We start from the raw sequence: 13005 nt of genomic DNA on the forward strand, positions 1-13005 counted from the left end.
TTGGGGGGTTTTTTGGTAGAATTTTTGATAATGGCCATTCTCACAGATAGGAAGTGATACCTCATTGTAGGTTTGATTTACATTTCTCTAATAATTAGAGAATGCTGGGCTGGAAGAAGCACAAACTGGAATCAAGATTGCCGGGAGAAATATCAGTAACCTCAGATATGCAGATGACGCCATCCTTATGGCAGAAAGTGAAGAGGAACTCAAAAGCCTCTTGATGAAAGTGAAAGAGGAGAGTGAAAAGGTTGGCTTGAAACTCAACATTCAGAAAACAAAGATCATGGCATCTGGTCCCATCACTTCATGGGAAATAGATGGGGAAACAGTGGAAACAGTGTCAGACTTTATTTTGGGGGGCTGCAAAATCACTGCAGATGGTGACTGCAGCCAGGAAATTAAAAGAGGCTTACTCCTTGCCAGGAAAGTTATGACCAACCTAGATAGTATAGTAAAAAGCAGAGACATTACTTTGCCAACAAAGGTCTGTCTAGTCAAGGCTATGGTTTTTCCAGTGGTCATGTATGGATGTGAGAGTTGGACTGTGAAGAAAGCTGATCGCCAAAGAATTGATGCTTTTGAACTGTGGTGCTGGAGAAGACTCTTGAGAGTCCGTTGGACTGCAAGGAGATCCAAGCAGTCCATTCTAAAGGAGATCAGTCCTGGGTGTTCATTGGAAGGACTGATGCTAAAGCTGAAACTCCAATACTTTGGCCACCTCATGCGATGAGTTGACTCCCTGGAAAAGACTCTGATGCTAGGAGGGATTGGGGGCGGGAGGAGAAGGGGACGACAGAGAATGAGATGGCTGGATGGCATCACCGATTCGATGGACATGAGTTTGAGTGAACTCCGGGAGTTGGTGATGGACAGGGAGGCCTGGCGTGCTGTGATTCATGGGGCCGCAAAGAGTCGGACACGACTGAGCGACTGAACTGAACTTAATGATTAGAGATGTTGAGCATCTTTTCCTGACCCTGTTAACTGGATGTTTTTGGAAAAGTGTCTATGTAGATCTTCTCCCCATTTTTTGATTGGGTTGTTTTTTTGTTACTGAGTTGTATGAGCTGTTTGTATGTTTTGGAGATTAAGCCCTTGTTAGTCACGTTGGTCTAACCACCATGCTTCCCTGGTGGCTCAGAGGTTAAAGCATCTGCCTCCAATGCGGGAGACCCGGGTTCGGTCCCTGGGTCGGGAAGATCCCCTGGAGAAGGAAACGGTAACCCACTCTGGTATTCTTGCCTGGAGAATCCCATGGACGGAGAAGCCTGGTAGGCTACAGTCCACGGGGTCGCAAAGAGTCAGACATGACTGAGCGACAGAACGGAATGGAGTCACGTTGGTCACCAGTATTTCTCCCAGTCTGTAGGTTGTCTTTTCATTTTGTTTATGGTTTCCTTTGCTGTGCAAAAGCTTATAACGTTGATTAGCTCTCATTTGTTTATTTTTGCCTTTATTTCTTTTGCCTTTGGACACTGACCTAGAAGACATTGCTACAATTTATGTCAGAATGTTTTTCCTATGTTCTCTTCTGGAAGTTTTATTGTGTCATTTCTTACATTTAAGCCGTTTTGAGTTTATTTTGTATGTGGTGTGAGGGTATGTTTTAACTTCATTGATTTACGTGAGGCCTTCTAGTTTTCCCAACACCAGTTTGCTGAAGAGACTCTCTGTTCTCCGTTGTATATTCTTTCCTCCCTTGTCAAAGATTAATTGACCATAGGTGTGTGCGTTTATTTCCGGGTTCTCTATTCTGTTCCATTGATCCATGTGTCTGTTTTTATGCTAATACCATGCTGTTTTGATTACTGTAGCTTTGTAGTATTGTCTGAAGCCTGGGAAAGTTATGCTTCCTGCTTTGTTCTTTTTCCTCTGGATTGCTTTGGCAATTCTGAGTCTTCTGGAGTTCCATATAAATTTTAGGATTGTTTGTTCTGGTTCTGTGAAAAAGGTCATGAATAATTTTAATAGCAGTCACATTAAATCTGTGGATTGCTTTGGGTAGTATGACCATGCTAACAATTCTGATTCTTACAAACCAAGAGTATAGAGTAGCTTTCCATTTCTTTGAATCATCTTTAGTTGCTTTATCAGTATTTTATAGTTATCAGCATATAGGTCTTTCACCTCCTTGGTTAGGGTTATTTCAACTCTGTTTTTCATGTTTTTGTTTGTTATTTTTGACAATTTTAAATGGGATTTTTTTTCTTTTTTAAAAAAGTTTTGCTCGTTTAGTTTTGGCTGTACTAGGCCTTTGTTGCTGTGTGTGGGTGTCCTCTGGTTGTGGCGAGCAGGGGGTACTCTGGTTGCTGTGCATGGGCTTGTGGTGGTGGCTCCTCTTGTTGCAGAGCATGGGCTCTAGGGAGTGCAGGCTGCAGTAGCTGCTGCTCATGGCCTCTGGGGTGCTCACTTAGTCGTGGCGTATGTAGTAGTTGTGGTATGTGGGCTTAGTTGCCCCATGGCATGTGGGGTCTCTCTGGACCAGGGGTTGAACCCATCACCTGTGTTGGCAGGTGGGTTCCCAACCACTGGACCACCGGGAAGTCAAGGATTTTTTTGTTTTTCTGGAAAGTTTACTTTCTATCTTTGCATAAGAAGAGATACTTCTATCCTATGCTGTGTTTGTAGCTCTCATTTTAGTATTAATGTATCAGATTCTCAATCACTTGGAAAGGAAGGTCAAGACAAGTTCCTGTGGTTGTCTGGTGGGAGAAGGGCACAAATGGATCTGTGTGCCTTATTTAAGTTTTGGACTTGGTTTTTTTTACTTTCCTTTATTGTTTGAAGAATTTAGTAATATAGTATTAAAATCAGAAGATGGGAAAAAGTGAAGAAATGTATCAGTATGATTTTGCTCAGTAACATTGAAGGGATGTCTCAGTAAAATATCTTTCAGTAGGACTTCCTTCAGTAACATTCCCAGTAGTTGGGTTTCCAGTCTCTGTTAAATCCTTTCATGGATATTGCCTGTAATTTTCAAAGGATATATGTTTATTATGTATATTTTTATTTCTATAAGCTGTTTCTTCTCCAAATCTGTCTATTCATTTTCATAGTATCCTAATTTGTTCATAATGAATACTCTTCCTTTTATCTTGTAATCATTTTAAACATTCTTATTTTCTAATCTAAAAAAGATTGTTCTAATATCTGTGGTTTTAAAGTTGAAATTTCTTTTGTTCTGAAAGTATCCCAGTTAAGAACTATGTGAATCTAGTTTCTGTCTCTCTACTTTGTAATTGTCCACCTATCCTGATTTTTAAATATAAAGTATATTTTATTTGAAGCATGTAATATCTTTCTCTTCAGCATTTATTTCTAACATGTTTTTAAAAATATTGACCCATATTAAAGAAAAATACATTACATGTCACATATCATGCACAAAACATTTTATATTTAATTTGCCAAGGAGAAAAATGACCCTCTAGAGGTTAAGTGGGTTATTTACTTGGAACCGATTTCAAAGTCAAATGAAAATCCATGGGCTCCTGCCTTCTATTTTTGATCATCAGGCCTCAAACTTGAATTGGACTAATCTCAAATTTTCATATCTAATTTTAAAAAGTAGCTTTCACATCTTATGTTGAGGAATCTGACTTAATGTATAACGTGATATAAAAATCTCAGTTTATCCAATAATATAAGTTTGTTTGAAACTTTTGAACAAAATTATCTATCAAGTTATATATACTGGATAGCTGGTTATCAGGAAACCTTTACATAACCTCTGCATATACTTTAAAAATCAACAATAAAGACCTTCCCGATAATTTATTCTCATATTGAAATTTCGGTATATGATTTTATTTATTAAGCTTAGCTTGGTGGTTAACTTTTCTGTGCCATTTTTGTAGTAGCTGAGGCATTGACTAGTTGTAACACTAAAACATTGCCTAGTGAGGAATAACATTGAAAAAGAATCCCAGACTGAAAGTTTCTCAGTAGTTGAATTTTCTTCTCTGTCAAACCCAGAATTTATTGACTTTTAGGGCAAGGGTCAGCTGTTTGATCGGCACAGAAAGTGGCAGTTTAGGCAGATGTCTGGGTGGCCTTTTAACGCTCCCTATTATGCATTGTATAAGTGTTTCCTAGCTGTCTGGGGCTTCATGCATAGAAAATCTTATAACAGCCTATTCAAGACTTCTCCAGAGCAGCAGCAACAAGGGAGCCAATTGTGGTCAGAACTTTTCAGATGTGGACACCTGTTTCCTGTAAGTTTTACATAAGGCATAAAGTAACCAACTATCACTAACTTTATTGGTATGGACTCAGTTTAGACTGGCAACCTTGAAGTGAAGAGTTGCGTTTTGAAAACTTAGTATATTTCTCTTCCTGGTGGTAGTGAGACTTTTAGCTCTTAGGGAAAGTTTTAATTTGACAGCATCTGCAAACTGGATGTAAAAATTAATGTCAGTATTATAACTTTGACTGTGTTTAAATTAATTGCTATTATTTAAAGGTATACCCCATGGCCTTGAAGAATATTTGTCTTCACATTAAATCACCACACATTGCTGTTTATTTTTGTTCTACTTATTTCTCTCTCACTTCTTACTGATTTTAGTATGTTTGCTTCAGTCCATCCCTCTTCTAATTAGGCTGAAATGATAAGCACTCTAAAGATATTAGTTATTAGCAGGTGTCCTAAGTACTTTGTATATATGGGTTTTAGTGGGAAAAAAATATGGTTTTAGATTATTATTCACATTTCTGAAGCAGAGAATGAGAGCAAGAGGGGGGAAAAAAAAAGCTTAAGACATTGGAGCCGGTGAAGAACAGAGTGGTCATGCCGTTTGACCGCTGAACGCATGAAGTTTAACTAGCTATTGCCATGTCAGCTCCGCCTCCTGAGTTTTTCGTGGCTCTCCAGCTCTGCAGCCTGGCCAGCACTGGTCATTGTCTTCCGAATGCAGTGGCTCACTTCTCTTTTGCCCATAGTCTTCTAATTGGTTTCCTTCTGATTTCTTAGTCTATTCTAGTCCGTGCTCCATGCCTGACTTTACCACTAAACTCATCTCTGTCCTGAGCAATTAGAACATGCCACTTCGCAAATCAAAGTTATTCCGTGGGTTTTCATCACTGATCTCTGGATTCAGTCTGATCTCTGTAGTAATGGCCTATAATGTTGTTGTTCAGTCACTCAGTTGTGTCTGACTGCATTCCCACGGACTGCAGCACACCAGGCTCCCCTGTTCTTCACTGTCTCCCGGAGCTTGCTCAAATTTACGTCCATTGAGTCAGTGATGCCATCCAGCTGTCTCATCCTCTGTCATCCCCTTCTCCTCCTGCCTTCAGTTTTTCCCAGCACCAGGGACATTTCCAGTGAGTCAGCTCTTTGCATCAGGTTGCCAAAGTATTGAAGCGTCAGCTTCAGCATCAGTCCTTCCAAAGAATGTTCAGGGTTGATTTCCTTTAGGATTGACTGCTTTGATCTCCTTCCTGTCCATGGGTTGCTCAGGAGTCTTCTCCAACACCACACTTCAAAGGCATCAGTTCTTCAGCACTCAGCCTTCTTTATGGCCCAACTCTCACATCCGTACATGACTACTGGAAAAACCAAAGCTTTAAGTATATGGACCTTTGTCGGCAAAGTAATGTCTCTGCTTTTTAATATGCTGTCTAGGTTGGTCATAGCTCTTCTTCCAAGGAGCAAGCATCTTTTAATTTCGTGGCTGGAGTCACCATTCTCAGTGATTTTGGAGCCCCAGAAAATAAAGTCTGCCACTGTTTCCATTTTTTCCTCATCTATATGCCATGAAGTAATAGGTCTATGTACCATATTAGTTTTCTGAATGTTGAGTTTCAAGCCAGCTTTTTCACTCTCCTCTTTCACCTTCATCAAGAGGCTCTTCACTTTCTGCCATAAGGATGGTGTCATATGCATATCTGAGGTTGTTGATATTTCTCCTGGCAGTCTTGATTTCAGCTTGTGATTCATCCACCTGGGCATTTTGCATGATGTACTCTGAATATAAGTTAAATAAAGCAGGGTAACAATATATAGCCTTGACTCACTCGTTTCCCAATTTTGAACCAGTCTGTTGTTCCATATTTGTTTGTTACAGTATGGCCTGTAAGGTCCTGGTTAATCTCAATTCTGCCTTCCTGCCTGATAACTAATTCCTTCCGTGATCTTATTCCAACCTTAGGTTGTAAGTTACTGAATTACTTGCCCAATGTGTCGTGGTATCTTACAAATCTATGCCTTTATGCATACTGTTCTGTTCCTGCTCTGTCAATTTCCCAGCCCCATTCCACCTCAAAAACTCTTCAGTTAGGTTCAGTTCAGTCGCTCAGTCGTGTCCGACTCTTTGTGACCCCGTGAATCACAGCACGCCAGGCCTCCCTGTCCATCACCAACTCCCGGAGTTCACTCAAACTCATGTCCATCGAGTCGGTGATGCCATCCAGCCATCTCATTCTCTGTCGTCCCCGTCTCCTCCCACCCTCAATCCCGCCCAGCATCAGACTCTTCCAGTGAGTCAACTCGTTGCATGAGGTGGCCAAAGTATTGGAGTTTCAGCTTTAGCATCAGTCCTTCCAATGAACACCCAGGATTGATCTCCTTTAGAATGGACTGGTTGGATCTCCTTGCAGTCCAAGGGACTCAAGAGTCTTCTCCAGCACCACAGTTCAAAAGCATCTTAACCATCCTTTAAAACTTGTGTTAACTTTCTCCTGAGTTGCTCTTTCAGACCCCTGATTAAGTAACTCTTCATCTTGATTTCCATCTTCCTTTCCCCATGGCAGTGTCCCTTACCTCATTTTGCTGTGGTTGTTTAAGAGCTTCTCTCCCTCTAGACTGTTAACTTCTTGAAGATGTTAGATAGTCTTTGTTTCTAGCACAGTGCCTGAAACTTACAAAGTTAACACTTCGTATTTGTTGAATGAATTGTATCATGAATGAACCATTGATATGCTTTTGACCTTAAAAAGGGCAATTTATTAAATTCAGTATGAGTTGAGAATAAATTGGGCTTGGTGTGAGGGACTCATGTTCTTTCTGAGTCACATATATATTATAGAGTGTGTTTAATTCCCAAAATAGGAGATACAAATTGTACTATAGATAGTTTAACAAAAAGCTTTAGTTTTAGGGCATAAGTTTGAGGTGCTGATTTTGACTAAGTTTGAGATCACTTTGTTTCTTCCTGTCTGGTCGTTCAGTCGTGTTTGACTCTTTGTGACCCCTCGGACTGCAACATGCCAGGCTTCCCTGTCCCTCACCAACTCCTGGAACTTGCTAAAACTCATGTCCATCCAGTCGGTGATGCATGCCATCCAACCATCTCATCCTCTGTCATCCCCTTCTCCTGCCTTCAGTCTTTCCCAGCATCAGGGTCTTTTCTAAGGTGTCAGTTCTTCCCATCAGATAGCCAAAGTATTGGAGTTTCAGCTTCAGCATCAGTCCTTCCAGTGAATATTCAGGGGTGATTTCCTATAGGATTGACTGGTTGGATCTCCTTGCAGTCCAAGGGACTCTCAAGAGTCTTCTCCAACACCACAGTTCAAAAGCATCAGTTCATCAATTGAGCTTTCCTTATGGTCCAACTCTCACATCCATACATGACTACTGGAAAAACCATAACTTTGACTAGATTGGAATTTTGTCGGCAGAATAATGTCTTTGCTTTTAATATGCTATCTGGGTTTCTTATAGCTTTTCTTCCAAGGAGGAAGCTTCTTTTAATTTCATGGCTGGAGTCACCATCCGCAGTGATTTTGGAGCCCAAGAAAATAAAGTCTGTCACTATTTCCGTTGTTTCCACATCTATTTGCCATGAAGTGATGGGACCAGATGCCATGATCTTAGTTTTCTGATGTTGAGTTTTAAGCCAACTTTTTCACTCTCCTCTTTCACTTTCATCAAGAGGCTTTTGAGTTCCTCTTCACTTTCTGCCATGAGGGTGGTGTCATCTGCATATCTGAGGTTATTGATATTTCTCCCAGCAATCTTGATTCCAGCTTGTGCTTCTTCCAGCCCAGCGTTCCTCATGATGTACTCTGCATAGAAGTTAAATAAGCAGGGTGACAATATACAACCTTGACGTACTCCTTTTCCTATTTGGAACCAGTCTGTTGTTCCATGTCCAGTTCTAACTGTTGCTTCCTGACCTTCATACAGATTTCTCAGGAGGCAGGTAAGGAGGTCTGGTATTCCCATCTCTTTAAGAATTTTCCACAGTTTGTTGTGATCCACACAAGCAAAGGCTGTAGCGTAATCATTGAAACAGAAGTAGATGTTTTTCTGGAATTCTCTTGCTTTTTCTATGATCCAGTGGATGTTGACAATTTGATCTTTGGGTCCTCTGACTTTTCTAAATCCAGCTTGAACATCTGGAAGTTCATGGTTCATGTACTGTTGAAGCCTGGCTTGGAGAATTTTGAGCCTGCCTTTACTAGCATGTGAGATGAGTGCAATTGGGTGGTAGTTTGAGCATTCTTTGGCATTGCCTTTCTTTGGGATTGGAATGAAAACGGACCTTTTCCAGTCCTGTGGCCACTGCTGAGTTTTCCAAATTTTGCTGGCATGTTGACTGTAGCACTTCCACAGCATCATCTTTTAGTATTTGAAATAGCTCAGCTGGAATTCCATCACCTGTTTGTGTTCATCCTAAGGCCCACTTGACTTCACATTCCAGGATGTCTGGCTCTAGATGAGTGATCAAACCATCATGATTATCTGGGTCGTGAAGATCTTTTTTGCATATTTCTTCTGTGTATTCTTGCCACCTCTTCTTAATGTCTTCTGCTTCTGTTAGGTCCATACCATTTCTGTCTTTTACTGAGCCCATCTTTGCATGAAATGTTCCCTTGGTATCTCTCATTTTCTTGAAGAGATCTCTGGTCTTTCCCATTCTATTGTTTTCCTCTATTTTTTTGCATTGATCACTGAGGAAGGCTTTCTTACCTCTCCCTGCTATTCTTTGGAATTCTGCATTCAGATGCATATATCTTTCCTTTTCTCCTTTGCCTTTTACTTCTTTTCTTTTCACAGCTATTTGTAAGGCTTCCTCAGACACCCATTTTGCCTTTTGGCGTTTCTTTTTCTTGGGGATGGTCTTGATCACTGCCTCCTGTACAATGTCATGAACTTCTGTCCATAGTTCTTCAGGCACTCTATCAGATCTAATCCCTTGACTCTATTTGTCACTTCTACTGTATAATTGTAAAGGATTTGTTTAGGTCATACCTGAACAAATTATCTACAAATTATCTAGTGGTTTTACCTACTTTTTTCAATTTAGATCTGAATTTGGCAATAAGGAGTTCATAATCTGAGCCACAGTCAGCTCCCGGTCTTGCTTTTGCTGACTGTATAGAGCTTCTCCATCTTCAGCTGCAAAGAATATAATCAGTCTGATTTCAGTATTAATCATCTGGTGATGTCCATGTATAGAGTCGTCTCTTGTGTTGTTGGAAGAAGGTGTTTGTTATGACCAGTGTGTTCTCTTTGCATAATTCTGTTAGCATTTGCCCTGCTTACTTTTGTACTCTTAAAGCCAAATTTGCCTGTTACTCCAGGTAACTCTTGACTTTCTACTTTTGTGTTCCAGTCCCCTATGATGAAAAGGACATCTTTTTGGGGTATTAGTTCTAGAAGGTCTTGTAGGTCATCATAGAACCATTCCACTTGAGCTTCTTTGGCATTGGTGGTTGGGGCATAAACTTGGATTACTGTGATATTGAATGGTTTCCCTTGGAAACAGAGATCATTCTGTCGTTCTTGAGATTGTACCCAAAAACTGCATTTTGGACTCTTGTTTGCTGTGAGGGCCTATCCATTTCCTTCTAAAGGATCTTGCCCACAGTAGTAGTAGATAATGGTCATCTGAATTAAATTCACCCATTTGGGTCCATTCCTAGAATGTTGATGTTCACTCTTTTCATCTCCAATTTACCTCGATTCATGGATCTAACATTCCAGGTTGCTATGCAATATTACTCTTTACAGCATCGGACTTGACTTCCATCACCAGTCACATCCAAAACTTGGTGTTGTTTTTGCTTTGGCCCCATCTCTTCATTCTTTTTGGAGTTGTTTATCCATTCACTTACTGAGCTGGGGAGTTCATCTTTCAATGTCATATCTTTTCCATACTGTTCATGGGGTTCTCAAGACAAGAACAGTGACGTGGTTTGCCATTCCCTTCTCCAGTGGACCACGTTTTGTCAGAACTCTCCACCATGCCCTGTCTGTCTTGGGTGGCCCCACACGGCCTGGCTTATAGTTTGCTTGAGACAGACAAGGCTGTGGACCATGTGATCAGTCTGGCTAGTTTTCTCTGATTGTATTTCCTGAGTACCGAGCAATTAACACTACTGCGTAATTCGTGTTTAATGAGCAAAGAAATGCTGTCCCTACTTGGCCGCTATGACAGAGGTCTTGTGAGGACTGGGACCGTGCAGTGACAGTGTTGGGGTAACTGTTTCAGTTTTAATGGTGAGAAGGCATTAGGGGAGGGTATCTCAGGGAACATGAAGTGATACCATAGGAGATATCATGGTCGCATTCCGAATACTAACGCTACGGAAATCCACCTAGAGTTGCGCTGTGCATACGGTAGCCACTCAGCACAGGTGTCTGTGGAGCACATGAAGTAACTAGCTTGAATTGAGATGTGATGGAAACTTAAACAGTGGATCTCAGAGACTCAGTCTCCCGCCCCCCAAAAGTGCAGTAGCTCAGTAACAGATTTTTTACACTGATTATGTAGTACAGTGATAATATTTTGGACATATTGGGTAAAATAAAGCATACTGTTAAAGAGATGAAGTTAACTTTTTTTTTGGTTATGCCTTTGTGGCTTGTGAAATCTTAGTTCTCTGACGGGGGATCAAACCTATGCCCCCTGCATTGGAAGCAAGAATTCATAACCACTGGACCACCAGGGAAGTCCCTAACCTGGTTTTTAAATTGTGGAAATTTTACTTGTCAGTTGATACTGTGCTTGAAAAGGAAGAGTTAATGAGATTAAGAAGCAGTCCCCCCTCCCTCTAAAAAAGCAGCAGCTCCCCCACCACCATACTTATATTAATAGCTCTGCTCTTTGTAGTAAGATACTTGGTTTTAAAAGCATAAAGTATCAAATATGTATGAGGATTATTACATATTAATGTATAATATGGGACTGTTGGGGAGTTCCCCTTCGCCTCCTGAACTTACTTCACACTGTCTTTGTAGCGTGCTTCACTTATTCTCCTCTTTCCAGAATTGAATATGATGCATATCGTACTGATTTGGAAGAACTGAATCTTGGACCACGTGATGCAAACACTCTGCCAAAGATTGAGCAATCACAGCATCTGTTCCAAGCACATAAGGAAAAGTATGATAAAATGCGCAATGATGTTTCTATCAAGTTAAAATTTTTAGAAGAAAATAAGGTAAATGTATTCTTTACCTTCTGAGATATTTTGACTCTGTTAACTCTTTCATTATAGAGTTGACCCTTGAACCACCTGGGGATTGGGGGCACTGACCCTCCAATGCAATTGAAAGTCCACGTGTAATGCACACTTGGTTCCCTGAATCCAGGGTTCCCCTGAGTCTGCAGCTCCACATATGCAGATTCAGCCCACCATGGATCATGCAGTGCTGTAGTATTTACTGTTGAAGAAACCTCACATGTATGTGGACCTACACAGTTCAAACCCATATTGTTTAAGGGTCAACTTTGGAGTTGTTGGAAATGAAATTCCACTTATACACAGTGTTTTCATGTTTATGGGTGCATAAAGTATATTTGCCTTCACCTTTCTGTCATTACAGTCATCATCAGCTGTGCTGTTCCAGTCTTTTCACATGTAACAATTGGCAAAAATACTTGATGCTGATCTTCAGACTGCTGTTGGTATCACGTGCTTTAAAAAGTTATGTAATGGTAGATTCTGTTCTGAATATTTTGAAAACTTTTTATTAATGGTAGGTACAGATTTCAGGAAGGGAACAGCATTCTTCTCAGTACCTAATGAATGAGGAATAGCTGAAAGGTTCTGATTAGGGCTGCAGTTAGCATAACCTAAGAGAAACAAGCTAAGAAATCAACTTTCCAGCTTATTTCCATGCAGCATGAACACATCCAAACCCTAGAGCTGTGAGAGGCGATGTGGACCTGCTGCAGCTTTTGTTGGAGGCAGAGTCATGTGATAACAGGCTCGGGGCTCCGGTTTAAGCAGAGAGGAGGTTCCGGTGTTTAACGTTACATGCATACTTGGATCAGGGAGAAGGATTGCAGTTCTCCTCCCAGTCGGGAACTCCGTACAGAAGAGGTGTGGCATCCTGTGGAGATAGGGTCTCATACTGCACACTGGTGGTCCCTTTCCTGTGCTTTTCATATCCTCTGAAGTCATAATAGAACTTCAGCTCTGCTTTCTCCCAGGTACCTTCTTAGTATTTTTCAGTTCTGTCACTTGATATCTTCTTGTCTTCTTTAATATTTCCTTAGAAACTCTTCTGGCTACTGTAAAAGCTGCATAGATTTCCTTGAGACCAGGATTGTCTCTTACCTTTTTTGTTTTTCTTTTAGCCACAGTGCATGAAAAGTACTGATTTTCTGTTACACTGCAGCCATTATGTTGTCAGTGAAGGAAGTCTCAGCAGAGTCATCAGACAGGTTGCTCAGCGCTGCTCAGACGAGCACAGTGAGTCGTTTAGTTTCATTAGCTGAGCACGTGCTGTGGCACTCATTCTGGTCATTTGGCTTACTATTCTGAAGGATAAGAGTATGTCAATACTTAGATATAGGCATGTATTTTAAATATAAACTAGTTTTTACATCCTGCCGTAGAATCAGCACTGTACAGTGTGGTGCTGCATAAAGTGTGCTAGCGTTTTATGGGTTCTCCCTGAAGCTGACTTGAATGGGAAAAAGGAAGTCATCTAATATGAGGGTCCAGGACCTCTGCTAGTAGAGGGAATGCTTTTGGGAAATGTTTAAAATAGTAATTGTGTTCTCTTGGAACCTAATGGTATTTGTTGTGTGTGATTCTCTGAAT

General features: G+C 40.8%; 1 protein-coding gene across 1 annotated transcript in view; it reads left to right on the forward strand.

Annotated features, from left to right (window-relative positions):
- Positions 1-11418, forward strand: part of LOC129542166 (arfaptin-1-like) — a 46141-nt gene extending 34723 nt beyond the window's left edge. The window contains exon 7 of the mRNA XM_088827848.1: positions 11220-11418. Within this exon, the coding sequence (XP_088683974.1) occupies positions 11220-11418 (199 nt within the window). The remainder of the gene's footprint in view (positions 1-11219) is intronic.
- The last annotated feature ends 1587 nt before the right edge of the window (positions 11419-13005 follow it).

The sequence above is a fragment of the Moschus berezovskii genome, chromosome 19 (assembly GCF_049115385.1).
Source record: "Moschus berezovskii isolate FMDL1 chromosome 19, NW_MosBer_1.0, whole genome shotgun sequence".
In the NCBI taxonomy this organism is placed as follows: domain Eukaryota; kingdom Metazoa; phylum Chordata; class Mammalia; order Artiodactyla; family Moschidae; genus Moschus; species Moschus berezovskii.